The sequence below is a fragment of the Polyodon spathula genome, chromosome 16 (genome assembly GCF_017654505.1).
Source record: "Polyodon spathula isolate WHYD16114869_AA chromosome 16, ASM1765450v1, whole genome shotgun sequence".
NCBI lineage: Eukaryota > Metazoa > Chordata > Actinopteri > Acipenseriformes > Polyodontidae > Polyodon > Polyodon spathula.
Genome location: NC_054549.1, coordinates 16,723,392 through 16,750,713, shown reverse-complemented (window position 1 = coordinate 16,750,713; position 27,322 = coordinate 16,723,392). Strand labels below are relative to the sequence as shown.

At 39.8% G+C, this 27,322-nt stretch overlaps 1 protein-coding gene across 6 annotated transcripts in view; it reads left to right on the top strand.

The window, feature by feature from the left end:
* Positions 1 to 27,322, top strand: part of LOC121328580 (kazrin-like) — a 295,129-nt gene that overhangs the window by 142,663 nt on the left and 125,144 nt on the right. Inside the window, exon 1 of one of the 6 annotated variants that reach the window (XM_041273350.1) lies at positions 25,264 to 25,497. The exons of the other annotated variants lie outside the window; for them this stretch is intronic. Coding sequence (XP_041129284.1) covers positions 25,479 to 25,497 — 19 coding nt within the window. The 5' untranslated portion in view covers positions 25,264 to 25,478. Of the gene's footprint in view, positions 1 to 25,263; positions 25,498 to 27,322 lie in introns of those variants that run through there. 6 annotated transcript variants of the gene reach the window in all.

Genomic DNA, 27,322 nt, shown 5'->3' with positions numbered 1-27,322 from the left:
CAGAGGCATTGTCTGCAAGTGTAATGTGTTGTCTCTGTGTATCCTGGGTTAAACATGTATTAATTAACTATGAAGTTCCCATAACCAGCTTCACAAGAGTGAGCATTATACAGGTCTGAAAAGCAAAACATGTCATCCATTCCTATGTAAAACAGCAGCTGTCGTCTGCTGTCTTTTAGCAAGCAAGGTCAGTAAGTCTGTTTAGAATTTCACAAAAAAGAACCAAAAAAAAGTTAATACGTTTTTATGGGGATCCTGATTTGAAGTCTTTAAAATGTTAAAAGGAGTTGACCTAGATAACCTGAACCAATATTTTAAGTACAGTACAAAAAACCAAGACCAGGTGATACAGCTAGAAATGAAGTGGAGATAGGACAGAGGGAATAAGACATTTCTTCACACAGAGTGGTGAGGGGATGGAATGGGTTACCTAGTCCTGTTGAGGCATAATGACTTGGATCCTTTAATACCCCTCAATTGAGATTGTTCACCTTTAAATCAAGAGAGCCATATTGAGCTCAATGAGCCATTCATTTGATAGCCTTACTCCAACAGGCCTAAAACACAATCCATCAAAAATGACAGTTACAGTTTTGTCCTTTTAAAAGCTAGCAAGTAGACCTCAATGTATGTCTGTCTAAAATCAAATGGCTTTATTTAATTTGATGATGCGTTGACTTCTAATATGCTCTTGACAGCTGCCAATGGCTGAATGAAGAACTATTACAAGGAACGTATTATTCTATCCATGTAACACAGTAGGGAGCCTGTTATTAGCTTAGCAGAAGCAGTGCTGTTATGATGCATTTTGTGAAGTGTCATACTGTGACAGCCCTTCATTGTGTTTGATATAATCTGTATGACAGTTTGCTTGATTTGAATGTCATGGATTTGATTTGCTTTTGCACAGTACTGACTTGGTTTCTCCTGACAGAGGACTCTCATCAGAAGTTTGCGTAATATGTAATTCCATCCTAAACCATGGGAGCAAATTAATTATTACACTGCTCATCTGTGCAATAATTAACAGCCATAGTAAGAAATTGTAATACAGTATGTATAGTAAGGCTATGAGTGGCTTTTTAAGGCTATTTTTCAGTTCCAAAAATATTGTAAAAACGCTCATCTTTTAAAGGGTCAGATTTGTTTTTAGTTTACTTGGGTTCTTCATAGAAACATCATGATGAGACCTGATAATTATGCATTTCTGATCAGATGAGTAAATTCAGAGTTATCACGTAAAGAGCAAAGCCTCCCAAACTTGAAAAGTAAACAGGTTTTTCGGATGTTCAATGAAAAACCCGGATTATGAAAATACATTAATCTGAAAGTGAGTTATTACAGTATCTTGGGCACTTAAAAAAAAAAAAAAAAAAAAAACAAAAAAAAAACAACTGAAAAAATGTAAAGGTTAAACATGAATTTTTTCAGCCTGGAAAGTACTGTAGTGAAAGTTACTGTATGTAGGCAGAGTACAATGAGGACCCTTTATAATAATATATATATATATATATATATATATATATATATATATATATATTATTCTGTCTCGGAGTCCATTGTCCTTGAGTGTTATTCTGTGTAATTTTAACTTGGCTGATTATCCGGGAGATGGATCAGCCCTCTGTGTGATTGCTCCATTTTCTAGGCCATTACCCTTCATGAAGTCAGCAATAAGACCTGCCTCAGCACTAAGGCGCTGTCAGACGCCTTTCTTCTGCTAAACTCATTTTGTGGCCATTAGCTCTATTGGAGTAAATTGCTCACTCATCTGGGTTATTTGAGAAACAAGCAGTATCATATTTTATTAGCAGCCGTGTTCTTACTGCTATTAATAGTATAATACTGTCCAAAGACACACCTCATCTTTTGTAGAGGCTAATTGCAGTTAAGCTGAGCGGTTCTGTCACCCAAAGTGTGAAATGAAAGACACTCTTCTACCGTAAGAGACAGGGTCAGCTGTATATATTAACGTATTATTTTAATCATGTTGTAGTCAGAAGAACACAGTACATTGCAAATTCTGTTAAACGTGAACTTGTAGTCCACTGTGCGTTAGACTAAACTTATGGCAAAATAAAATGTACTGGAATGTTCTCTACAAATCTGGCCTTTGATTGGCTAAGAGTGGCTGTCAGTTGTGTTTTATATCCTATGCAGATGTTTGTGTTCTCTTGTTGTTTATATTGATCATGGTCTTGCTTGAAAAAGCCGATCTATTTATTGTATCCTCCTGAAGTGTAAAAAAACAGGTTTGTTTACATACAGCTCTAATTGCAGACAAAGTAAACAGTCAAAAGATGAAAAGTGCAGTGCAGTCTGTTTTGGGATTGCTCTCGGCCTCTCTTTGTTTTGTTCCTTCACATATTTCAAACTGTTCAGTGATTTGAGAGAGCCAGGGTTATCTGCATGCTCATGTCCATCGCTCTGAGGCCCATAAAAGTTCTAAGCAAACCTTGCGGTTGCCACGGAAACACAGCGAATATGAATGCTGCCTTCTATGTTTGCGGGCAGAGGGGACTAGTTGATATAAATATATATCAACTATCAATATATCTTTTAAGAAATAGGGTTTTTTTCTACAGGGGCATTGATAAAAAGAAGTGTTTCCACTGGGGTGCAAGCAGCAATGCTGAGCGCACGGTAGCAGCAGCCATAGGAAATAGACAGATACACTCCGGTTCAGGGAAACAGCCGCTCTGGTGGCTGTGTTGGCCTGCTTCAGAAGGACGAGTTCAATTCCAAGCTCTGCAATCGCTGTGAATTCCCCCACCTTGATGTTTTGGCACCAGGACAAAAATAGGCAGAGTTTAATGGATCTGTACCCTTAAATAAGGAGACACTTTACAACATTACTGAGAATTCAGTTATTTGCAGCGAAGGCCAAACCAAAGTGATCCTTCTGACCAATACCTTTTCAGCTTGCTGTGCCACCAGGGCTAGAATTTGACTGGATGTACATGCAGTATAAGCAGGCAATATTTTTTAACTCTTTCAACCTGCTTAAATATTTTCAGTGTCTCAATACTGAAAAATAAATACAAATGGACATTTGCTGTAAGAATAGATGGTGTGTTTACTGTTGTGCTGGAAGTTATCTTTCATGTGTAAAGGTCTGCAGTGTTCAGCCTACTGTTAAACGGTCAATGGTAGAATATGTAGCTATAGTAGAGGAAACGTTGCTAACAATGATTCTACAGATCTTACCCATAATGCACTTCCATTATCTACATAGGTCTCAAATAGTAATACATGATTCCTGGTTTCTACTTTAGGTTAAACGAAGCTCTCTGTTTCATCTTTGGTTATCTGGGTCATTTCAACTCAGCGGTTCAAAGCATGTTGCTGGCTGAAAACATGTCGGTCAGTAGTATTAAATATTCACTGCATCACACATTGCATGAACATAGTAAAAGTTAAATAAGATTACATATATGTTGCTTACCTTTCCAAAAGCTTTCTAATCCTCTTTGTGAACATCCACTGCAAGCACTGAGGAAGGTAGTATTTTCAAATGATGGTGCTCGATGATATCGTCATTACACCATTGAGTCGGAGGTCTTCACCTCGCACAGTGCGCATGCTCATTCTCTTCTCCTAAGAGAAGCACCCCCTACTGTTTCACCAGTGTAAACGCACCCTTCCGGAACACAAAGTCTCGGAATCCTTTCAAAACGATTCTGGAACAAGGGAACGCAGCAATTGTCTCTCTCAATATTAACTGTTGCAGCAGTAAGCAACCTTGCAAAAACACAACCCTTCTATTGCTTATTAAATAACTAGTGAAGTCAAACCAACATTATATGCCTGGGCCCAGATCACTGGTCTGATGTGTAGAGTGGAGTTATTATTCTCTTTTAGAGGTCTGTAGTGTTAAAAGCACCCAAAGAACTTACCAAGTATGAGTTTTATAATAAGCCCAACTTCCATTTAAATATGTACAGGGGCTAGTCCGTTTCTATTGTTAGACTCCCTGGCTTTTCTATATTACTAATGTATTTAGCTATTCTAAATTTATAAAATACTGTACAATTGTCATATAGCATAACTTACATGACTGCGGCAAAATTATATATAGTGCATTGACAAAGCTTAAACTCATGAGCTATTTAAAAACAAATTTTAAAAAGTTTATTAAACTTAGCTGTTAAAGAAGCCAACAACACTTTATTATTGTAAATTGCATAAGAGAAATTAACAGATTGCTGTTATAAATATTGTGAAAATGTCCAGTACATTTTATCCTGTTTCCAGGTGTCATCCTATGGCTGAAATGAGTTTTTTCGTAGTTCCCGAGTTCAGTCATTTTTGTGTTTTATAAGCTAATACATGCACCCTGTGGTACTACTTATGGGAGCCACCATTTCTCACAGGGTGGGTGGCCAGAAGCACTCAGCTTCCCTTACAGCCCTGTCATCCAAACTATACCAGATTATTATTAAACAGTAAGAGACATGTTACTGAAGCACACTTTTCAGTGACGAAAGCACTATTAAAGTTATTAGTTTTGTTGTAGATATAAATCATTCCGTTAATAAATTTCTTCAAACTGTGTGTGATTTAGCTAACCTAACCTTGCACGCCTGAGAACCCCCTCAGCCACTCACTGTTGTTGGGAGGAAGGGGGGGCATTGCAGAGTGGTTAGAGCAGGGCTGACCATCATCCTATCTTTTGGTAGTAGCCAATTTGAACCATTCTATCTAAAAAGTTGTTCAAGTAAACAAAATAATGCAAACGGCTCAAGGTTGGTCGGTGTGCAGGAGCAGTACCCTACTTCAGTAATTGATGAAGCCACCGATAAAAGAAAGACCACTCAATTAACAAGCCGCTCGGCTGCACATCCATTCCTGGGCAGCACTTTGGATCATTGCAACACAATGGGATTCATAAGATATTTATAGATGTCGGTTTACGTGGCTTTGTCGCATTGTGTTCAGCTGTCAGTTGCCTGCTGATCAGTTTTTTGTTGAAAACTCTATTGTGTTTCGCCTCCTGTCTGCGACGCCTGAGAACCCCCTCAGCCACTCACTGTTGTTGGGAGGAAGGGGGGGCATTGCAGAGTGGTTAGAGCAGGGCTGACCAATCACAGTCCTGAAGAAGGAAGGGGGGGCACTGCAGAGTGTTTAGAGCAGGGCTGACCAATCACAGTCCTGAAGAAGGAAGGGGGGGCACTGCAGAGTGTTTAGAGCAGGGCTGACCAATCACAGTCCTGAAGAAGGAAGGGGGGGCACTGCAGAGTGGTTAGAGCAGGGCTGACCAATCACAGTCCTGAAGAAGGAAGGGGGGGGGGCACTGCAGAGTGTTTAGAGCAGGGCTGACCAATCACAGTCCTGGAGAAGGAAGGGGGGGGCACTACAGAGTCGTTGGAGCAGGGCTGACCAATTAGTCCTGGAGAAGGAAGAGGGGGCACTGCAGAGTGGTTAGAGCAAGGCTGACCAATCACGGTCCTGGATAAGGAAGGTGGGGGGGGCACTACAGAGCAGTTAGAGCAGGGCTGACCAATCACGGTCCTGGAGGGCCATAACACTCCTGTTATAAAGTGTTTAATTGAACCAATGAAACCTCCTCATTAGTGTTTTTGCTTGGTAGAGCTGGCATTAAGACCCTGGCATTCTATTCTGCTAGTAATCCACTGGATCTCGGCTGGGAGCAGATGCAATGCCAGGGGTTCACAGCTGAGAGTCTGCGAAGTTATTGTTTTAAAGAATGCTTTAGAATTGAAACAGTCGTAACTGAAATCAGTTTGGGAGAAATGCAAAAAGTAATACATTTCTCAATTAATTTTAATTGACTTATTTGGCATGTGTTGAAACTGGTTAGGACATTCTTTAGGAATGTTCAGAGATGGATAATGTTCAGAGATGTGTTAGACTTTTTACATACTTACCTATATTAATTATCCTTTATAACAGTTTACCATAGTAAAAACACAGAAATGTGTAATAAGGCATCGTGAAAGTATAGTTAAGCGTAGCAAACCCCTGAGATGTATAGTTAAAAACAAACCATGGTAAACTAAATGACAACTGAAAATTAATAATGGTATATTTCTGTAAGTATTGTATGTGTAGCTCAAGACAGGTAGACCTTACACTTGATGTACATTTTTATGGTATATCTAATTACTTATCCGACTGTGTTGAACTTGGTTAGAACATTCTTTAGTACAAGTTATTGAATCTGGTGTGGAATGGAGGAATCCCATTGGCGTGTACATATGTAGTGTGTGTTTGTATGTCCATGTGCTTGTTTTTTTAAATGCAAACATATGAGATTTGGATGAACAAAAGTGTAAAATGGGAATGAGAACAGAAAGACAGCTACATATAACAGCAGCCATTATATGGATGAATACGGCTGTCGTGTCATTTTTATATGATTACATTTCCCTCTGGCTTGTCTGTTCACTGTATTAATATGTCTCTGATCTCTGACAAATGTGTAATTGCATATCATTCTTAATTTTATTTAATTGTTTTTTCCAGATTTGCATGCTATGATTGATTACGTCAGCGTCGTCTATTGAAATGTATTCTAGGCTTGCATTATATTGTGCTCTACAACAGCAAGACGCTGCTCGGTTTGAATGGTAATGAGCAGTGTGATGTGTTCTGCTCTTTGTTGGTTTGTTCGAAGAGGTTTGTCAAGGGCTTTCATTTTTCCGTAGTCATGTTTTTAGAAAATAGCCTAAAATGTGAAATGTGTTATCTTTGATCTTTGTAAGGAGTAAAACTGAGCTCTCGTAATTGTGCAGAAAGACCTGTTAGGTTTCGCACTTCTTTCTGATTTGCCTAAAAAGACGAAGCATCAGGTCCTTATTGAGGAATTGTTGTCTCGCAGTCCCTACCCTTAAGGCCACATTGCTCACTTTCCAATGTGAAATGTCCAATTCCAGTGTTGCCTCACCACTGCAACCCGCTTACTGATCAGGAGGACTGAAGATCAGTGGGTGACCGCTGTCAAGCCAATCTCCTCTAGCAACCAATTTTACCAAGCTGCTGGACCCTAGAGGCAAGGGCCAAGCCTGGGAAGCCCTACGAGGAGAACTCTCCCCAGGCAGTTGTCCTCCCCAACCCACGAGAGCACACAGGCCAATGCAGAGCTCGTCGTGGGTCCTCACACCTGCGACTCGGCCTCCATTTCCTTAAGAGCAATATTATGAAAGGGAGGTTTACATGTAAGTGCTTGTGTTGTATTTATAATAGTTATCAGTTAAACAAGATGAAGCAAACTAGCTTGGAAATAAGATTTGCATTCATTTTTCGAATTTTAAACAGCCAGAAATTGTTTTTTTGTTACCTGGAGGCAAAATTTTCTGCAGATTTAGGTTCAGCTACAAAAAACATTCATTTTAACAAATGAATATTAATGTTTTCTTCTCAAGGCCATGGAGAAAGCAAGCGCGCTTTCCACTTGGAGAAAAAAAACAGTTGAAAGCTGTGAAAGTAATACTGGATTAGAAACCATCAACTGATAATAATGATATGCCCCTGGAGACTTGTGGGCCAGTTATTGAAGTAGTCCTAATTGTAGTGTGTCAATAAGTGCGATTAGAGGTTTGGTTTACATTGTTGCAGAGTAAATACTGTTAATACCAAATGCTTATCTTCATGTTTAACTTTAAATATCTTAAACAAATCTGTACTTTTAATAACTGTCTTAAACAAAAGGCCATTGGTAGTTTGCATTCTGTTGCCGCTAGGAGCGAGACAGCTATTGATAAAAATGAATACATCTCAATATTTGAGCAACAGGTGTAAACAACACATACAGTACAATAGGTAAGCTATTTACTGTCATTCCGGTATCTTGAGAGTTTAAACATTTTCCAAGTGTTAAATGTTTAGAATTTGAAACTATGGGCAAAGGTGTTCATGTGAAATATAGAGGTCAGCTGGAGTGTTTATACCATAGGCTGTTTAGTCTTTATTCAAATCTACTCTAATGGAGGGCATCTCGCGATAGCTTTTATGATTACAAAAAGTCCAATATGTTAAAATTTAAACATGCTTAACCCTAAAGTTAAAATGTTTAGGAAATGAACAGATTCACAATACTAAAGTATGTACTAGCTACTAGTATCCCGACTAGTCTGATAAACAGTTGACTGTAAGCAAGGGATTGTACTTGTGAGCGGCTATGCTTGTGCTGAACCAAATGTGCAAACGGCAGCAAAATATATAGCACCATGACAACAGAAATGTGTGTTCCATCAATTCATTCTGCTCTGCCCTGCCGGTGTTGTTTCTGCGTTGCAGATTCAAACCGGGGAGCCTGCAGTGAGCTGGAATGCACGCTGTGTTTTATTTCCTCCCGTTCAGCTCTGTTTTTAAATGCACTGTGCCTCACTGGCCTGAGCTGGCTGGCTGATTAAAGGCAGTTATTAGATGCAGCCCCCGTTGTGACTACTCCTTAGCTGTGACCTGGCTGCTGACAGACAGAGCGTCATTATGGGGCTTTACCGAGGCATTCGCTGCATTGCCGGCACCAGCGGGTCACTGGGCGCACTCATTTAAAAGCGTCTCGATAAGCAGATGGTGGCTATTGGCACAGGGTTTAGTAATTTCAAGGGACAGGGAAGGAAAGGAGGCAGTGTTTGAAACTAACACCATGTCTAAAGTTGAAGTCCCTTCCAAATAGGATATTGGATCAGCCTATCATTCACCTTTTCACTGCTTTTGTTTGTCATTTCTATACTGCAAATAAAGTGTATTTTCATAGCGGCATTAAATCAGGGATCTGTCAGGTTAATCACTTTGCTTTGTCGAGTAAAACTCATTTTCAAATTTGGGTGTTACAGATTGTGCCATATCAGGTAAAACAACAAAACAAATCCATTGAAGATCTTTTTTATTATTTTCTTGTGCTTTATACGTCAGTTTGGAGTATGCAAGTATTTCAAAGACCCTGCCTTGAAAAGCTCCTTCTGTTTTCTGGTGCCTAATCACTGGGTTGCTCTTCAAATTCATGCTGAATGGTCAAGCTGCAATCAAACCATGTGCTCTACAGCCAAAGTATAAAGTTGCATTTGAACTGATTCCCAGCAGAATAAAAGGAACATCAATAATAATGATGATAAAACCAATAAGATAAGGACATTGGTTAGCGCTCTTCTTTTAGATGTAATTCGTTTATATTGAAGTTGTTCTGAAACTGGTTTGAGGCTGGCATTTATAATCAAATGGGGGTTATCCTGAGTGTCTGGCCTCAAGCATGTCGGTGTTTCTCAGAATGGGCTGGTCTTGTCCTTCGGTGTGGTCCCATCTGTTTTCTTGAAAGACAAGCAAACTGAAGGAGCATAGAAGCTTTATTATTTTTTTAATGATGGCACAGAGCAGCACCTGGGTTCCCAGGGAAAGCCTTCTGAGCAGCAGTATTAGTTCACAAGACCTGGGCCCTATTTTGAAGCAAACTCTGTGAGATAGGATTACAATATCTTAACTGCTCCATCCTGAAAAGTTGTTTTTTTGCTAGCTGTGTGGTCCTCCAGCAGATGTCCTTTTCCTTTGCGCATGCGTAAAAATCAAACCCTTTCTGTATTTTTTATTCTAAGATTCTGTTTTATAGTTTATTTAGAAGCTGATTTATTCCTCCTATTCGACAATTTGTCTTGGATAATTCCCAGCTGTGATTTTCCTGTGGGTCTGTATGGGTGGCAGGGGCTAGGTAGAGGGCAGTGAGAGTGCGTCATGGACAGTGAGTGCACTCGCAGCTTGCTGTCTTTTGTTGATGGGTATTTGGAGAACCTTGTGTCTGTCACCACCCGGTACAGTAGTGGTTCTCTGTGTTTGCTTGTATAAAACAAATAATCACATTAATACATTTTTTTTCAGCCAGTTCTTTCTGACATAACCCGCTTCCTGTGTTACAGGTAAAAGGATCCCACCAGAACCTTGCACTAACATGTAAAGGTGCCTGTAGGATGTGGAGGTCAGGTGGGGCTATATTATCTGTTACACAGAAAGAGAATTGGCAGAGAAAACCAAGTACTTTATTAGACGTATTGTGGCAGAAGAATTTGATATGAAAAACAAATTAAATCTTCTTCTGAGATTGTAATGCAAGCAAGAAGGGGAAAAATTGTCATCTTAAAGCCTTTTTTTTTACGCCTTTAAAGAATGTCGAATGCAGACAATCAATGTCTAACACTCCAGGATAGAATATAAGGACACATAGAGTAGTACCAAGTGTGATGGGGGTAATGGTATAACAGCAGGGCTTTTCAAAACTGTGACAGGTGTTCACAGTCCCTGACGGCTGAACTGGTCTTGTAAGCTAGTTTTTCAGAAGCTGCTTTAGCAGGTTCATTTGTGAGTTATTAAGATCTGTCATCGTAGCTGGGTTGAAGCTGCTGACAGGGGTTATCAGTATGCAAACACATTTTAATGAACAAGTTTAACTCTTTTTTTTGCCCGAGCCCTTGATTTATGTGGAATGGAGGAATGGCTGTGTTTACAGTGTTGGATCTGCTGTAGCATGTAAATTCATGTAAATGCAGTTTGGTCAAGTTCTCTGAAAACACCATGTAACACAATTTTTGTTCCTGGGTAGTAAGTGTTATTTCCTAATTGCTTATGCCTCAAAAGTATAGAAAATGGCTATTATTCCCCACAAACTTTGCTTTTGTGACCAGGACAAGTAAATTTCAAAATATCACTATTTCCAATGAGAAAACGGGCGCTTTTGTGTATTTTCATTCACATAAAGTCAGAAAAAAACACATATGAATCCAAATTAACATGTATTTATACTAAAGTAATACAAAAATGACTACAAAAGATTTAGAAGTGAGTAGTTTTTCGAGATTTACGATTATACTGTAAATTTACAGTATTCTTTTAATGAAGAAATCAAGAAATCCCATTGGCCCGTCTGCACCGATGGTCATTATGGATGTAAGCTCTGGTCATTTACATTTCATGTTGCTGATAGCTCTCACATTGTGTTTACAGCACTGGTGTATTGGGATGTTAGTAGTACTCAAGGTGAGGGACAATGGCACCAGCTACAGGCAGGCAGGCAGACGAGGCACCAGAAGAACTCTCCCTCGATCCGGACCCTGTCTGCCATTCACTTCAAGAGATTGCTTTGAAAAAGAGGATTTAAGATTCATGTCCCTCAAGTGAAATTCTGTTTTTCAACAGCCCTGGGTAAAGGCACAGATTTAACACCTGCAGTGGAAGGAAGCCAAGCCATTAATCCAAGTAACATCTCCACTCAGACACTTATCACGTTTTGCTTCCTGCTAGGCCTGGGTTTCGATTTATTTTTTTGTAATTTTTTTTTTTTTGTCTCCTTCATGAATCTTCAACTGAAATGCTACAGTGTTGCGAATAGCTCTGTGGAGTATTATGCAAATCGTTTTTCACACTAATCAAAACCTGGGGTCATCTGTGTGTATAGCACAGATTGCTGAAGGAAACGGAGAGGATGTAAGCGTAGGGAAACGGTATGAGTGGGATCGGCATAACTGTTTTTAGCACATTGAGGCTTTGAATTCGAGGAATGTATTCCCATGGATTTGATGGCTCCATCAAGAAATCTAATATTTTTGTGCTGAAAATTGTGTTGTAGGGCTAGGTTGAGATCAACAAACCTGTTTCACACTGTGACCTTAGCAGCTTGATTCAAACCTTGGACCTCCAATGGTAAACCCACTATGCCACATGGCCTCATCAGTTCTGCATGTTTTTCCTTTGAGACAAACTAAGGCTTGATTTTGCCACAAGCACATTCTGTTTGCGCTTTACGGTCAATGTGGTATGTGATTACAAGCTTGATTGCCAGAACTGGTCAATCAAAGAGATCCCAAGGAAGAGTGTACATTAATTCTGGCTGTAATAGAGTGATTGGAGAGGGGATGAATCAGCCAGCTCTTGAGACATGGTGGGGGGGAGTGAGTCTCATAATGAGAGAGCCATAGCCATATAGAGAGCTCAGGATTGGCAACTGAAGGGTAGCAAATTAAATGCAGAAGTTCAGCCTGATATGTGAACCAGAAAACACAATAAAGAGATCTCTATACTCTAGAGATCCTAGAGTGAGCAAATTCATAAAGGATGCTTATTACCAGGGTCTGAGAGCTGGACCATTTAAAACTTGCAAATACAATTCCCCTCCAACCAGAATATCTAAGGGATGGTGCATTAATTGCCCATTTTATCCCACAGGGTCGATGGATATTTTATTGTCTCCTTTTAAAGGGTTCAATGAGCATGCTGTCCCTAGTACACTGGTGCTGTAAAATGATATCCACTTTAAGGAATAGGAAAACCTATAACTTAATTTTATCAGAAATTGGCATCTCCATTGATGACTGCCAATACATCATTCCAAATGGTTCAGTGCCAGTCTTGGCAGTTACCATTGCAGAAAGACCGTTATTTAAACCCATTTACAGAAACTTCTGTCAAAACAACTGAATTCATACACCGTGGGGGAATAACATTGAAGTGCGGAAAACTCCCTATACTACTGAGCATATCTTGGAAGCAGAATGTTCAATATGAAACCGCCAGAGGCAAGTACCTAACAGGGGTAATGATAATAAATATAATCCTTAATCAATGAGTTCAATAGCTCCAGACCTGCACTCACTGGCAGTGTTTTCACCCCAGTGAACAGTTAGCTGTGTGCAGTTAGTAGAGTGTCGTTTGCTATTCATCTAAACTCTAATGTAACTCCTTAGCAAATCAGACAAATAGCAGCAAAAGTGAAAAAATTTCCAAAGCGGTTCAAAGTCATTAAGGACCAAATGCATAATGTTCAAGGGGTCGTACATTATTGAGGTAATGAGAGGCATCAGCTGGCGGAAGTCAGCAGGCAGCACTGCAGGGACAGCCAGACATCCAGCGAGGGCTCCTGGCCTCAGAGCAGCAGGAGAGGGGAGGCTGGTGGAGCAGACCTGTCTAATGGAGAGATGTTAAACACTGCTGATGCTGACAGAGTAAAACAGTCCCCTCGGATTATACTAAGAGATAAATAAAAAAACAATGCACCTGCATTCAGAGGGTCCTCATAATCGCGTAGTACCTGAAAGGCTAACATTTGTTTAAAATTGAGAAAGTAATGGATTATAGTCCAGTACAGGCTAGGAGTACGGTGATGATTGGTGCGGAATCAAGGCTGGTTTTTTGCCAGTTGCACACAATCCCTGTTTTTTTTTTTTTTTTTTTTTTAAATCAAGGACTTAAATGTCACCATATTTGACCTAAGCTGATTATTTATTTGATTTCAGGACTTCAGCCATCCATATTTCCTCAAAGGTTTTAATACCTGATTCATAATCCAAAGCATTCCTACTGTAGATCAAACAGTTTATTGTGTTGCTTTTTTCAATAAAACACACTCTCCGTAATTTAAATATATGCTCTGAACATGTATTAGAATCTGATTTGCGGTAGTTTACAGAGTAAGTAGCTTCAAAAGACACCAACTGCATTGGTGTAAAGTCTTGGGCTTTTTTGGTATCTGTACTCCTGTCCTGATGAGAATGCTTTCATTAGATGAAATTTTTTGCTGGTCTCTGGCAATTCATTTTAACAGGAGCTGACTGACAATATGGTGCCTAAAGGTAATTGTACTTTGTCTGCTGAACTTCAAAGACTAACCAGTGTGATGGGGTACACACACCCCTGTGTTCATGTGTTTTATTATTGTTATTATTTAAATGTATTTTGTGTGTGTAGGGGGGCAAGGGGATAACTTTTTATTACAGTTGATAGTTTGCTTCTCGTATATGTCAAAATACATCCTGTGAGAATACGTGTTCTGCAGCTAATCATTTTTTTGACAAATTGGCTGTCAACCACATTTATTAGAAAACCTGTGCGGAATGTGGCCGAGGGATAAGCAAGGTCATTGATAACCAGTTATACCCTCGACCGCTATATAAACCAGCAGCTTTTGCTGACTGGGGTTGGTTGTCAAGTAGAGGAGAAAGGATATGGCGAGAAAGTAAGAAACTAAAAACAATTGTTACTCGTGCTGGATTCAGACCAGCACTATACTTGTTTGAATAGTTGTATCTGTTTATTTTAGCCACTGTGCCGTTTTTGTTTGTGTTTATTATTTTAAATTACTTTTGTTTATATAAAGAAAGAGCACGCTTGCATCTCACCCCCGCAGTATTGAGCCTGTGTGTCCCCTTCCTGGTCTGACATCACGCACCAAGCCATCCGTGACACCAGATTGGGATCCTTTCATATGAAGTACAATGCATGGCATTGTTTTATATCATGCACCTTACTGAACTGTAATATTCTGTGGTGTGCTTTTTAGTCGCACACGAAACTTGCATCCACAGGGGTGCACCCTCTCAACGAGGTCAGTTCAGAGTGGTATCCTGACACATTCATGAACAAGGACTCCCCAGGGACTAGCTGCCTGAACTTGCTTTGAAGTGACTTCTCTTATTGAGCAGGTGACTCGTTAGAGTAATTATCCACTCGTATTCCCACTGCTTTGGTAGGAAGCCCCATTTGTAACAGGCAGGAGAGAGAGAGAGAGAAATTCTTTGAGTTGATTAGACTAGCACCTTGTTACAGCAGTCTGGAGGCAGCGGTCATGCATCCGAGATGATCAGCCAATTTGTTTACAATGTGAGATCTGCATTAACTGAGTAATTCATTTAAACATGAGCTTGTCACTGGATCAACTGCAACAGTCTGTGACTGTCTTTATAGAGCCGTATGCAGCCTGCTGTTCCTCGTAATAATGTATGTTGGTCATTAAGAAAACAAAACAGGGAGGTTAATGCCTCATCTATTAGCTCTAAAACACTGAATAATGTCTATACTATTTAAAGCTATAGTCTCTGGTGAAATGGGTTGTGAACGCCTTATGATTCATTGTGGAATTCTGCCTCTTATTTGATTAAAAAAGACATTTAACACACATTGTTCATTCTGTTTGAGTGGCTTGGGCCGTGATAATTGAACTTCTAATGTATTTCTACTCATGGTAACATTGTAACATCGCATTTCCAGGGCCATTTGAAAATAGGTCTTTCCTAATGTGCCATTGATGAAGTTTCATATAAAAAGTATCATTCAAATGCAGGTTTAAAAAAACAAATGGAAAAGTTAACTGCAATCGATGTTCTCAGGATTGTAGTGCAACACTTATAAAGCTTGTCATTTGTTATATGCAAATACTGGGCCGATCAATATTTGACAATGCGTTTTCAGAAATTGGTTATGAGTTTTATGCATTCTGACATTCTAAGCATACCTGTCAGTGGCACTTGTAAGCTTTAGCATGACAACCAGTTAAACACATAATGCAAAAGAAGCAGAGAAAAAAAAAACTGAAGACACAAGTGACAGTAATGAACCCCAAGAACAACACAACTCCTCTCTGCTCAAGAGATTTTAAAATGCCTGCCCTTGCTGATAATGCTTTTTGTTTCATAGACTTTTGCACCTAATGGCTGTCTTCCAACAAGGGGCACTTAGCAAAACGTGTCTGTAATGAGTGTGTAATAATATTAAAGAGATTCCTCCCGTTCCCTGCACCTTTGTGATAAGTGGGAAAGTTATTCAGTTTTATTACTCTGCCAGAACCTTTTAACAAACTTGCCGAAACAAGGGGCTGGGAGATTATTAGGTTCCAATAACTGTCAGGCAGTTCCATCCCATGGGAAGTTGGTTCTAGTTGAGTTACTGTGCTTGGATTAGCAGCTGTTAACAACTGTGTGAAGCCAGCCTACCACAGGGTATTGAGCTGGATTGTTGGAAATAGTCGCCCTTTTATTCATTGGATTAGAATTTATATATATATATATATATATCTCCGCAGAACCACAAGGAGGTTAAGTGACTTGCTCAGGGTCACACAGTGAGTCAGTTAGTGGAAGAGGTGGGATTTGAACCAGTGACCTTCTGGTTATGAGCCCCTTTAAAAACAAAAACAACATATTCAGTGTTTTTAAGCTATTCATGGGTACAATCAAAATATTTGTTTAAATAACAATAAAGACAAACAACAAAAAGACCATGTGTTAAAGCATGTTTGAAACTAAACCAATAACTAAGTGGTTTACAATTAAAAAAACTGGGAAAACCACAATCCAGGATCGTTTTTGTATCATTATTTTTATAGCATTTATTTTATTTTTTTTTAATTCTCACCGATATACTGAAATATTGCACTTTTGTTCCTCTGACATCCACCGGTGTCTGCACCTGTTTAACCAAGCAAAAACTTTATCGTCAAAAGTTTATGAAGCCCAATGTGTGAATATTTGGGGTATGTACACTTTTGAGGACAACTTAATAATAAAACGTAGATATTTACAAATACTCCCCAATATAAAGAGTAAATAAATTCAAATATTCAGGACGCTTGTGTCTCAAGTTGTTCTTCTCACGGCACTGCAGCTTCTTCCTGTTTAGATTCTGTGGGGAAGGAGCCGAGAGGCACTCAAGTCGTGCGTGAGCTGTTCTAAAGTCCGGTGCGTTTACACTGCCTTCTTTCAGACTGACCTAAGCCGACGCCGAGCCACATCTTTAGTTGGCTGTTTTTCAGATGGCTGAGAGTTGGCCGTTTGCGTTTACACTGCAGAAAAGAGACCTGAGACTGCCCTAAGGCGTCCTAAAAATGGCCAGTGTAAACACACCATAGGAGCTGAAGAACTTAGAACAGTCTGAGATCTAACTAGTACAAGCAAGTCTTATTAGCACAAAAGTCTTATTAACAAGTTCTACTTGTGCGTTCTGACTTTGGAGTGATCGGGCTAATTTCTTCAGAACATATTATCTGAATTCCCAAAACTTTATTCCGATATGCTGTTCTTTAAATGTAGGTAACATGACCTACTTTTTCATGATACTGAAAGCATGTGTTAGCACATCGTTAGTGGCTATGACATGCAAAATGTAAAGAGTGTAAGATACCTCATTAGCAGGGTTTTAACATAAAGGGTCTCCTGTCACAGTTCTGACTAGACCCAACAGACAGCTTTAACTTCTGAGAGAAGGTACCATTAGAATCTAAGGTGGTCCTTTATTTCTAATGAGGCACTGTATTCAGGCATGCAGGGAAACGGCAGCAAGCAGAACCGAATGGGGTACATCAAAAGAGAATTGCTCCCCGGCCTAATGATGGAAGAGATCCTGTGTAGCTGCATGATCACTACTGCGAAAAGATACAATATAATAAGCTGTACCCATTGCCTCTTTGTACTGCAGCTGTCATAGAGGGAGGATTCAGCCTCCAAACGCTGCTTCGATGTGCTCTTGGGTTTTATTGTACTCGTTGTGTGTCTTGTGTTTGGTGTTTTTGTTTCCAGAGTTATTATTGTCGGCACGTTTCCAGCAATGTGCGTGCAGCTGTTTTGAAAGGCATATCTGATATTGCAATCTTTGAGACATAATTTCTCATTTATACTGCATAATGCAGAGGAAGATAAATTGTTATCATAGCATTGCAAATGTTTAAAGTTTTTTTTGTTTGTTTTTTTTTGCTTAATCAGGTCTTACTTGCTATGGTAGATAGCTTTTTCTTTCCTATTTGTCTTTAGTAGGAATCATTTTTATAAGCCGGTGTGTGATTTTGTTAATGGTGATTTTTATCTTTTAAAGCTGCATCATCCATTTTCAGTTTTACTCTGCAATTCCTTCGTCTCTTTGCTATTGACATCCTGTGCTTTCAGATACTCAGTCCATCAGTTAATGCTCTGAATGTAAATCAATGGAATACTTAACTTTGCCAGCACTAAATGACTCTTGAACTCTCCCAGCACTAAGTTACTTTTTTATTTTTTATTTAAAGACTGGGAACCCTAGTATAGCTAATTTTAAATTTTTTCAGTATCTTATACTGAAACAATTATAAATCAGAAAGGGCTTAAATACATATTTTTTTGTTACCTGAGTTTACAAGCCTGCTGTTTTGTGTGGAGTTATCTTATTAGAGCGATGTGCAGTTTGGGGTAGAGTCATCTTCTCATTACCACCTTCCACCAAATCTAGCAATATTTGCTTTAATTTAAAAATGGACATATTAAAATGTTCCACGTAGTAATGTAAATACGTTTAGTTTATTACAATATTGCACGTACAAAGTGTGTTTAGCTTGCTCCATATCACACTTACATGTATGATGATGAATCTGGAGATCAAAGGTTGCTGGTCTGGATTACTGCACAATGAGTAGCTATACTGTTAATACTACTATCTGAAATAAAATATTTACTGTAACATTGTTAGCCCTTGTGGCAGGGCAGGAGAGGTTTTTGAAGAGAGGTTTTTGTGCAAATGTATATTGTAAATAGTCTGTAAATAAAATGTGGGGGGATGTGACAGGGACGACCCTGTTGCTGGTTCTTTGTCAGATTTGTGCAGTTGACAGGTGACGCAGTGCTAGGCAACCAGTTGAGCAGCCAGGTTCGCCAGCCGCTGAGCTGATGGGAGGTCTGGATTGGTTAGGGGGCGTGCCCGGGGAGCCTGCGTGCAGCTCAAGAAATGTCTGTGCCACAGCTCAAGGCGACTGTGCTGCCATGCTACATAGACAGAAGAATTTGAATAATCTAACTTTGAACTAAATTGTGCTTCAACGTTCACACATTTGTAAGATTTTAGAGGAAACTCGCATTAGCATGCTGTAGAGTAAGACGCAGGCCATTGAGTGATGCAAAGAGGCTTGTGAACGGCCCAGCGCAGCAGCGGCAGACAGTTTTGACATTTCTTATTTTGATAATTGATGATCTGCACTATGGCCTGTCACAGCTGGGGAGTCTACCCCCCCTTCATAAATTCACACACTTTGTAGTTCCGCGAGACTAACATGGCACGTCTTAGGAAATCAATTTCCTTCGTTCTCACAGACGATTTATGGTTGCTGCAGGGGAGCGGATTTTAAATTTTTTGTGGGTAAAGCTACACAGAATGAAATAAGCAGCAAATTCCAATAATCTGATACCCTGAGTATTTTCAGTTTTGTTTTAAAAGGACCACCAGTAATACACTACTGTTAAAAACTGGACCCTATTGAGCTGATGTTGTGGATTCATATCTGAAGCACCATAGCAAGACAGCTGTGAAAAACAGGGAAGCATTTCACGCTCCTGTTGGGTTGCACTTTGAGCCAAACCAGATTTTCCTGTGAGCCTGAACTGTAAATGACCTTAACAGGTGTGTGACATGCATTTAATTAAGCTCATATTAAAAGCTGGAGTGGCTCGAGCTGCAGTGCCGGTCTTGAATTATACCCTGGAGACATTCCTGTTGGGGAAACTGGAAGTGCGTGTGTCTGTCTGTGCTTGAAGCATTGCCCTCTTGTGTATCTACTGTAGCTTGCAGTGGTACAGTAAGGGTTGTAATGTCAGGTAAGTACGCCTGCGTAGGTTGGTACAGAAAATACCAGATGTGTTATTGTTGCTCCTCCTGTCTTCTGAAAGCACCTTCCATTTTGAAAATCACCTGGTGCACCCAAAGTGAAGATATTTGCTCTGTACTTTAATTTTTTTTTTCCTGGGTGTCCAATTGAAAAGTGACTTGCTCCCAAACTCGACTAGTCTGAAAAACAAACCTGCACAACCTGAAAATGAGAACCGTTATCTTTACTGCAATAATACACCAAAACCCATTTGTAGCCAGTCCTGCTTTTCTGTTAGTCTATTTGACCTGTTGTCTTCTTAAATATGCCCCAGAGCACCCACTGACTCAGTGTCTATGGTTCATTTATGTAACATCACCATAACTATTTTCATTTGGACTGTAGAATGCAGAATTTCTCCATCTCTTCAGCCAAAGCCTTGCTTAAGTTATATATATACTGTAGGCTTCGGCATATTCAAGCTGTTAACACAATAGATATCAGATAACAGAGTCTGTGAGGACGCTTGCATGTATTGTGATACACATTGCAACCTGCACATTGTGTAATATACAGTATATTGTGACTTTACCTTATCGTAGCACCACTCCATATCCCCAGATCCTCTAGCTGCTCTGGCTGCAAAATCCAGCATTGTACTGAGAATTGATGAGCCCTGTCACTGCTGTGGTCAATTGTTTTCCTTGAAACAAAAAAGCAGTGTCAGTGAAATTTACTGCAAAGGTTGTTCTGTTCTGTTATTGGATCATGCTGGTTTATCATAAATGGAAGCCATCAATTTAATTTAGAAAGTTTCAGCCTTGGGCAACACAGATACTTCACAACTGTGCTTGCATTTATAGAAAGAGCCACTTCTATTAAAACTAATATGTAACACAACTCTATCAGACACATAAAGCAGTTAGTGAAAGCCTAACGTCTGCACAAGGAAACAAATACATTCTTTTGAATTTACACTACAGTAGAAAGCTGAATGGTTTTACAATTGTGAATTCATTTCTTTTACTGGGCAATTCCACATGGTTTGCAAGGGACATTTAGAGAGTTTAAAGAGCTGTTGGTACATTGGCACCCTTTATATAGTATGGGAAGGTTAATTGAGTAGCTCACCTTGTAAAAGCACTGCCGTTTGGGTCATGCAATCGTGGTTTGAATCCTGTTCTTGCGGAGTTGGCTCACATGGCTGGGGATCCACAGGAAGTGCTACACTGGCCTTTGCACTTCTGCAAGGTTAGGGAAGAAGGCCGGCTAGGGCTAGCTTACCTCATCAGGCTTCAGCATCCCCTACTGGTCAGGTATCCAACGAGTCCAGGCGGCGGCCTCCCAGGCCTCCGTTGCTTTTTTGGGCAGGAGAAAATAAGCAATTGGCTTGTCTGTTTCAGTCTTGCAGATCAGTCAGTGGGTAGCAGTGGTGAGTCAACATCTGAGTGTTTGTTTGTTTAAAAACTGATAATTTTTAAAAAAAATCGATAAACAGATGAACTGTTTGCTAACAACATTATGGACCACAGTTCCCTCATCTCAACCCCTACAAGTTCTGTCTTCTCAGTGACTGGGGATGGATAAAGGTGTGAAAGATGGAAGGACCCTGTGTAGTTCAGGTAGTCACTGACACAGGAGGCCTACTCAGCTGACCATATTCATATATTTTGTATTTACAATGTTAAGCATACCCAGTAGTATCATACTGTAGAACTGTGTATTTAGCAACCTTGGGGCAGGCCCTTGAGGCTCATTTTCATATATGTCAGCATGTAGACCTGTTTACATTTGAAACCAGAATTGGCAAATGTGTGTATGTTTGTTTGCGTGTCGCCTTTGCTTTTCGCATCAGTTCCTCACGCACGTTTGACATTTGAATCCCCAAGCAGGCTTTTCTGTTGCCGCTGCCTTTTTCTCAGCGCTCTCTTTCTCAATCCCTGTTTATTAATGCCCCACTTTTGTTCTGCCTTCTCTATTAACTCCTTTAGATTTAGCATTGAATCCCAGCGTATCAGTATCTGTCAGCATGACAGTATGAAACAGCCTATATCCCCAGGGTGTTGGATAACATAATATTTCATTGTTCCTTTTTACAAGTTGCAGCGTTCAGGGTCAGCAAAGGCTCTGAAGAAAACAAGGGAAGCAGTGACCCTCAGCCATCTTTTGAGGGCTTGTGTATGTGGTGGGTGGGGAGGCAGAGTTATTTCTACAGGTGCTTGCTTAGAGACATAAGAGTGATAACTTCTACTGTGTTCCACAGCTCTACTGATTCATAAAGGAAGCAATGCAAAACACGGAATCCCTTCTTCTTTCACTCAATTATAAAGCTATTGTATTTAATATAGAGAGTAATTTATACCCAGCTGTACAAAATAAGGCTCTGTTCCTATAAGGTTTTTTGTTGTAATCACAGCCTTGTATGTTCAGTAGGGGTTGTTATAAGTTGTAAATGATTCAATTAAATTCTTCAGTTTTTTCAGTTGCATCAAATATATATCGCTGCAAGTGTTTTCAGTGTTTCTTGAATTTGAGTAAGTTTTTCTTCCTCCTGATACAGTAAATCAAAATAATTTGAAATCTGGACATCATTTTGATCTGCTGCTTTTGCAGGTTTGTTTGTACAGCTGAGCCGAAGTTGGTGAGCACATGTGTGTTTATTATTTACAGGTAGCAAAGTGTTCTCATCCTAGAGCTTGCAAGAAACTCAGATTTACTGGTGTAAATGTTTACTACTAATTTGTAAAAAAAATATTTAATACTAGGGTACAAGGTGTATTGTATTTTTCTGTTGCAGAAAATTATTTATTTTAATACCCTCTGTTTGCACATTAAAACTGCTGCTGGAAGCAAAATGCTTTGACATGATCCATTTCATGTCAGTGCACGTACGCTTTCTGTAAATAAATGGGCATGTTAACATGACTTGACACTGCCTCATTCGAAAGCGATAAGTGATTCCAGGACAGTAGTAGCCATTAGCCAGGTAACTAGGCAGCAAGTGTCCATTTCAATTAGAGAACAATACATGCTGTAATGTGCAAAGGTCCTTTCAGTTAACGTTGTAATCTATGTGCATGAGTGTCCTGATAAAATGAAGGCCCATTTAGACACGCACACTTTATATCTAGGGAAAAGCCAAGGTCTCAAAGAGTTAAGTGACAAGATGAAACTGCAAAAATAAATGTTTTTCCCCTGCCTCGGCACGCTGTTACGACATGTCACATAGACATTACAGTAAGAAAGATTGCCTTATAACTTCAGAGCGAGCTCCCAGTCATCGCTTCCCCAGCTCTGCCTTGATATTAGATGTCTGTGCCTCCTAGCCTTGCTTACAGGTGTAATTGTTCCAGGGAGCTGCCCTTGATAGATTCTCCTCTCTCCTCTGCTGATCTGGCCCCAGCCAAGTCAACCCTTGTAATGTCTATGTCAGACATGTAAGAATGTCTATTGCTACATGTAAGCATTATACAGAATGTCTGTTGTTACATGCAAGCATTATACAGTGTTTTTTCTTATTTGTTCTGTGTGGATAAAACATGAGCGGAATGCCAAGTATTCTCAGTAAATATTTAATCTCATTGTTCTTTTTGAGGCCTGTTTTCATGGGAATGTATTGTTTAAAGTATCATGTTTTAGAATTGTAAAAAGTCTTCAAGAGACTATTCAAGTTCAGGGCTGTCTGGATTAGACTTTGTGGTGTCACAGATGCTTCAGGGCATTCGATTCAGTTAACATTCTCTTTCTCCCAGGATGTGGTACATCTTTCAAACACTGCTTGTGCAGTTGTGTGTTGTATTTAACAGAATTCCTAATGGCTGCTGATGGGGCAGCCTATTGATCCTGTTCAGAAGGGACGCTGCAGTCAAGTCAGCTCAAAGCAGTAACAAGTAACAATAAGTGCTTTTAATTTGGTTCCAGTAGAGTGAAGATCATACTTTGTGTGCAGCACCACACAGTGTATCTAGATCACACGTGTGTCAGTGCTGTAAACAACTGCATGCTTTGTACAATATTGGAGTTGTCGTCAGTACCTTGTCTACATCTAACACTGTGGACCATGAACAATCTTTAAAGCTGTGGCTTTTTTGTATTGACCATTCAAGTGTGATTATATTCTGAGAAATAGCAAGTGGGAGTTTAAGGGGGGAAATGTACCCTGTTCCATGTATCACTCTCTTTAATACCATGCTTGTTTCAGTTACAGTTAGCTGTTTTAATGGCAGTTAAGGTGAAGTGCCTGATGCATTTTACAATATACCATATTCCTTCGAATTTAAGGCTCACTTTTTTTTGTTGTTTTTTTTTTTTTTTTTTACTTTAGAGTGACCAATTGTTGTTTTTATTTATTTTCCCCCAATTTGGAACGTCCAATTTTTTTTCTTCTCCTCAACGCAGCGAGTCCCCACACAGCACAGACGTTCTGAGGGTGTGTGAGCATCTTCAGATCTCACAAGCCTAAAGCCAGTATCACTTTTACACCAAGCAATCCAGAGCAGAGGTGGGCGGGCTACCGATCCCGCAGAACAGAGGCCAGCCCTGCCTCTTATCCACTCTGGCCAGTAGGGTTCGCTGTTTTGTGATGAGGAGAAGCAATCCCTGCCGGTTTCTCATCCCTCCACCTCAGGAGTGTCAGCAAAGTTCGTCCTCTTTGCGCAGCCTGGATGTGAGCTGGCCCCATCCCAGCTGTGTGGCTCATCCTGCACTCCCAGCGGCAGTGCTTTAACTGATGAGCCACGTGGGGACCCCAGACTCTCTTTTTTCTGCTCAAAAACAGCCTGCTTCTTAAATTAGAGTACAGTATAGTGATGTGTGTATTAAAATTAGCAACAAAAGACATGACTGCTCGGGTATACAAACAGCAACGTGACTCACTGCCAAGAAAAGAGGGCAAAGACATCACTGCCCGAATACGCAACCAGCAACGTAACTTACTGCAGAGAAAATATGAACCGAAATGTCACTGCCCGATCTCGAATTATCCATGACATACAGGCAGCCATTTTCAAAGAAACATCATTAACTTCATGAGATATTTTGAAGAGAGGTGTTTACAAATTCAGCCTTTCTAACAAACAGTACCAGCTTGGACTGATCGGAAATGCTGATCAGACCCCCGTATTTTTCGACGTGCCAAGCAATACCGCAGTTCACAAATTGGGAGAAAAACAGGTGTGAGTAATTATAACTGGAAATGAGAAGCAGTACATAACTGTAATGCTCTGTGTGAGAGCAGACGGCCGCAAACTGCCTCCATATGCACAACTGAGGTTGTATCTTTGTAAATGCATATTTATTTGATGTTTTATTTTTTCCTGAAATTGAGGGGGGAAATTTGGGCTGCATCTTAAATTCGAAGGAATATGTTAGAGAACTTAGACAAACAGTTTCACCGAGAAGACAAAGACATTGAAAACAGACTTCCTGTTGAAACGTTTGTTGACAGAGAACTTGCTACAGTTTGAAAAGCCTTACTTTGTTTTTAGTAATTGTGTTGGTAATGCAGAGCTAAGAAAATTGATTTGAAAGTCTTGGGTGTCATGCCTTTTAAACAAGGGGGGAATGCGAGTCTCACAACAAAAAAACAGTTCAACACATACTGTTTCCTTTATCGGAAATGGTCATTTGGTCCCAGTGTAAAACAAAGCAAACTAGGCCCAACGAATTGAAAAGAATCTGCCCCATTGCAAAATGACAATTGACTTGGAACCATTGTCTCCAGTCTCCCAGTTCTCATCTCTCACCACTCTGCCACACTCCCTCACAGTGATTCAGACAAATAGAACAGCAGCTCAGTACACATCACAATAAGCCCTTCATTCTAATGCAGGCTTACTCTCAGTACCACAATACCGATCTTAACACTGTCAAACAAAAGGAGAATCTCCAGCCCTCGAGACGAGGTAGCATTTTGTTGTTGTTGGGATTAATTATTTTCAAAGGTCATGTCTTTTGTGCTTGTTTGCACAGATTGCACATCTGTTTTTATCGGTCAATGAAGCTGACTTGGGAGCCAATCCCAGAAGGGCTGGCGGGTTTAATGATTAATCAGTAAATAGTTTGAGAAGCTTGGGAAGGGAACTACAGTAGCTGCTAATAATGACCAGGGTGCTCTGGAGTCTATTCCTGGGAGGCTGTGACCTGCTCTGGTATTTGGGGAATGTTTCATCCAGCAACAGGTGAGAGACTGTTGGGTTATTGTTTTCATTTTGCCACGCTTAGGCACAGTTTAGGCATTCGTTTCTCGTCTTCGATTTAATGAATCCTTGACTCCTACAGGCGAACTGACAGCAGCTGCTGCCTCTTCTAAACTAGCTAAAGTTACGGGGCCACTTTTTCACTGTTAATTTTAGCGGCACATTCAGAAGAGATGGAGGCACACGATGAAGACAGGCAACAGGATCATATTTTACTGCAGTACAGTGGTTGTCGCTAATGATTTGTTATGCAGCTCTTAAATGTGCAGTGTAATAAACGTGTTTTTTTTTTTAAAAAAAAACATGATTTCTGGTACTGCACCAAGTTGAAGAAATGTTTGTTTGCAAACCATTATTTTAAGGGATGGAAGTAAGACTTCCGTTGCATAGCCATGGATTGAGTTTATTAAGACACACCTGAGCTTGTTACCTGTACACTGTGGCTAATCAGCTAACCTAGAATGGGTGAATGCTGTGCACTAGGAGTCTTATTTCCATCCCAGTAGTATTACACTTCCTTGGTCATTTCACATGGAAGGTGAAATTGTTCCCTACCCTTCAACACCTTATTTCCTATCATTATCCAACCAGCTGCTTCCCCTATTGACTGAAATGCTTTCAGCCAGTAACATGCTTTGATCCTGAAGACACTGCTGAGGTGAAATGGCCCAGAAAGTGTCACAGATTTCCTGTGACTAAGGCATGGAAACCAATTTATAACAAAAACGTGTTTGCTTTCTTTCACTTTTGAGACTTCTGCAGCTCATTGAAGTGCAAAGCAGGTAAGATGTATGGATATATTAGCTACAGTTACAGCTACAGCCACTTTACCTGCTCAGTATATACCACCAGCCATCACGAGGATGAAAGATGAGAGACTTTTAAAAGAAAATAAATGTATTCAAGAAGTAGTTCCTATTACGCTAATGATTACACAGTCGGCTGTAGTAGCCAGAACATTTATCTAGCAGTCGGGTATGGAGGAACTACTGACTGTACAGCTTCAGCTCAGCGTAACACAAAATATCTAAATGATAGACACAAGCTGAAACGTTTGCCTACTTGACTTTCTAGTTTCTTATAGTTTTTTCATTCGTTAATTAATCATCTACAATTTGCTTTAATCATCTGAGTTTACAGTAATTAACCCTCTGACACTCTGACACAAATGATGATTAATTACTAAAACTTACAAGCAGAACAGAATGACTATTTTTAAGTATTGTATATGTTCTGGTTTCTAATTTAAAGTAGTTTTAATTTTCTTTAGAATTGTTGGGAGTGTTGGATATTTGGTTCAGTTGATCCATCCACATTTATGTTCCCTTCATATTGACTGGCAAGGTTTAACTGACCCGACTTTGAATGCGACAATAGCTGTATCAAGCACCACTAGGTATGGCATCTGGTGGCAAGCAGGTGCTGAAGAAAACAGTTCTAGCAGATTATTATTATTACGAATGTTGTTTGATAGTTTTATGACCATTTAGTTTTATAAAAGTAATGTGATGTGTGAGAAAATCACCCATACCAGAATAAAGAAATACATGCTAAATTGTTTAAATATAAATGATCTGTCTCGATTGCTTCTGAAAAATTATTTTTAAATGTCCTGTGCAAGGTTTTGTTCCTGCTGTTCGTTCCATCTTTCTCTAGCCATGCCTCAAAGTCTCGAGATCTTGGTTTGTTGTTGCAGCACAGGGTAAGAATTTCTACCCAGGGAGCGCATTCTTTTTCAAACTCTGTGGCTAAACACTAGAACTCAATTCTGGAACTACAGTAATCGGTGGGTTGCTGGGATTTGAAT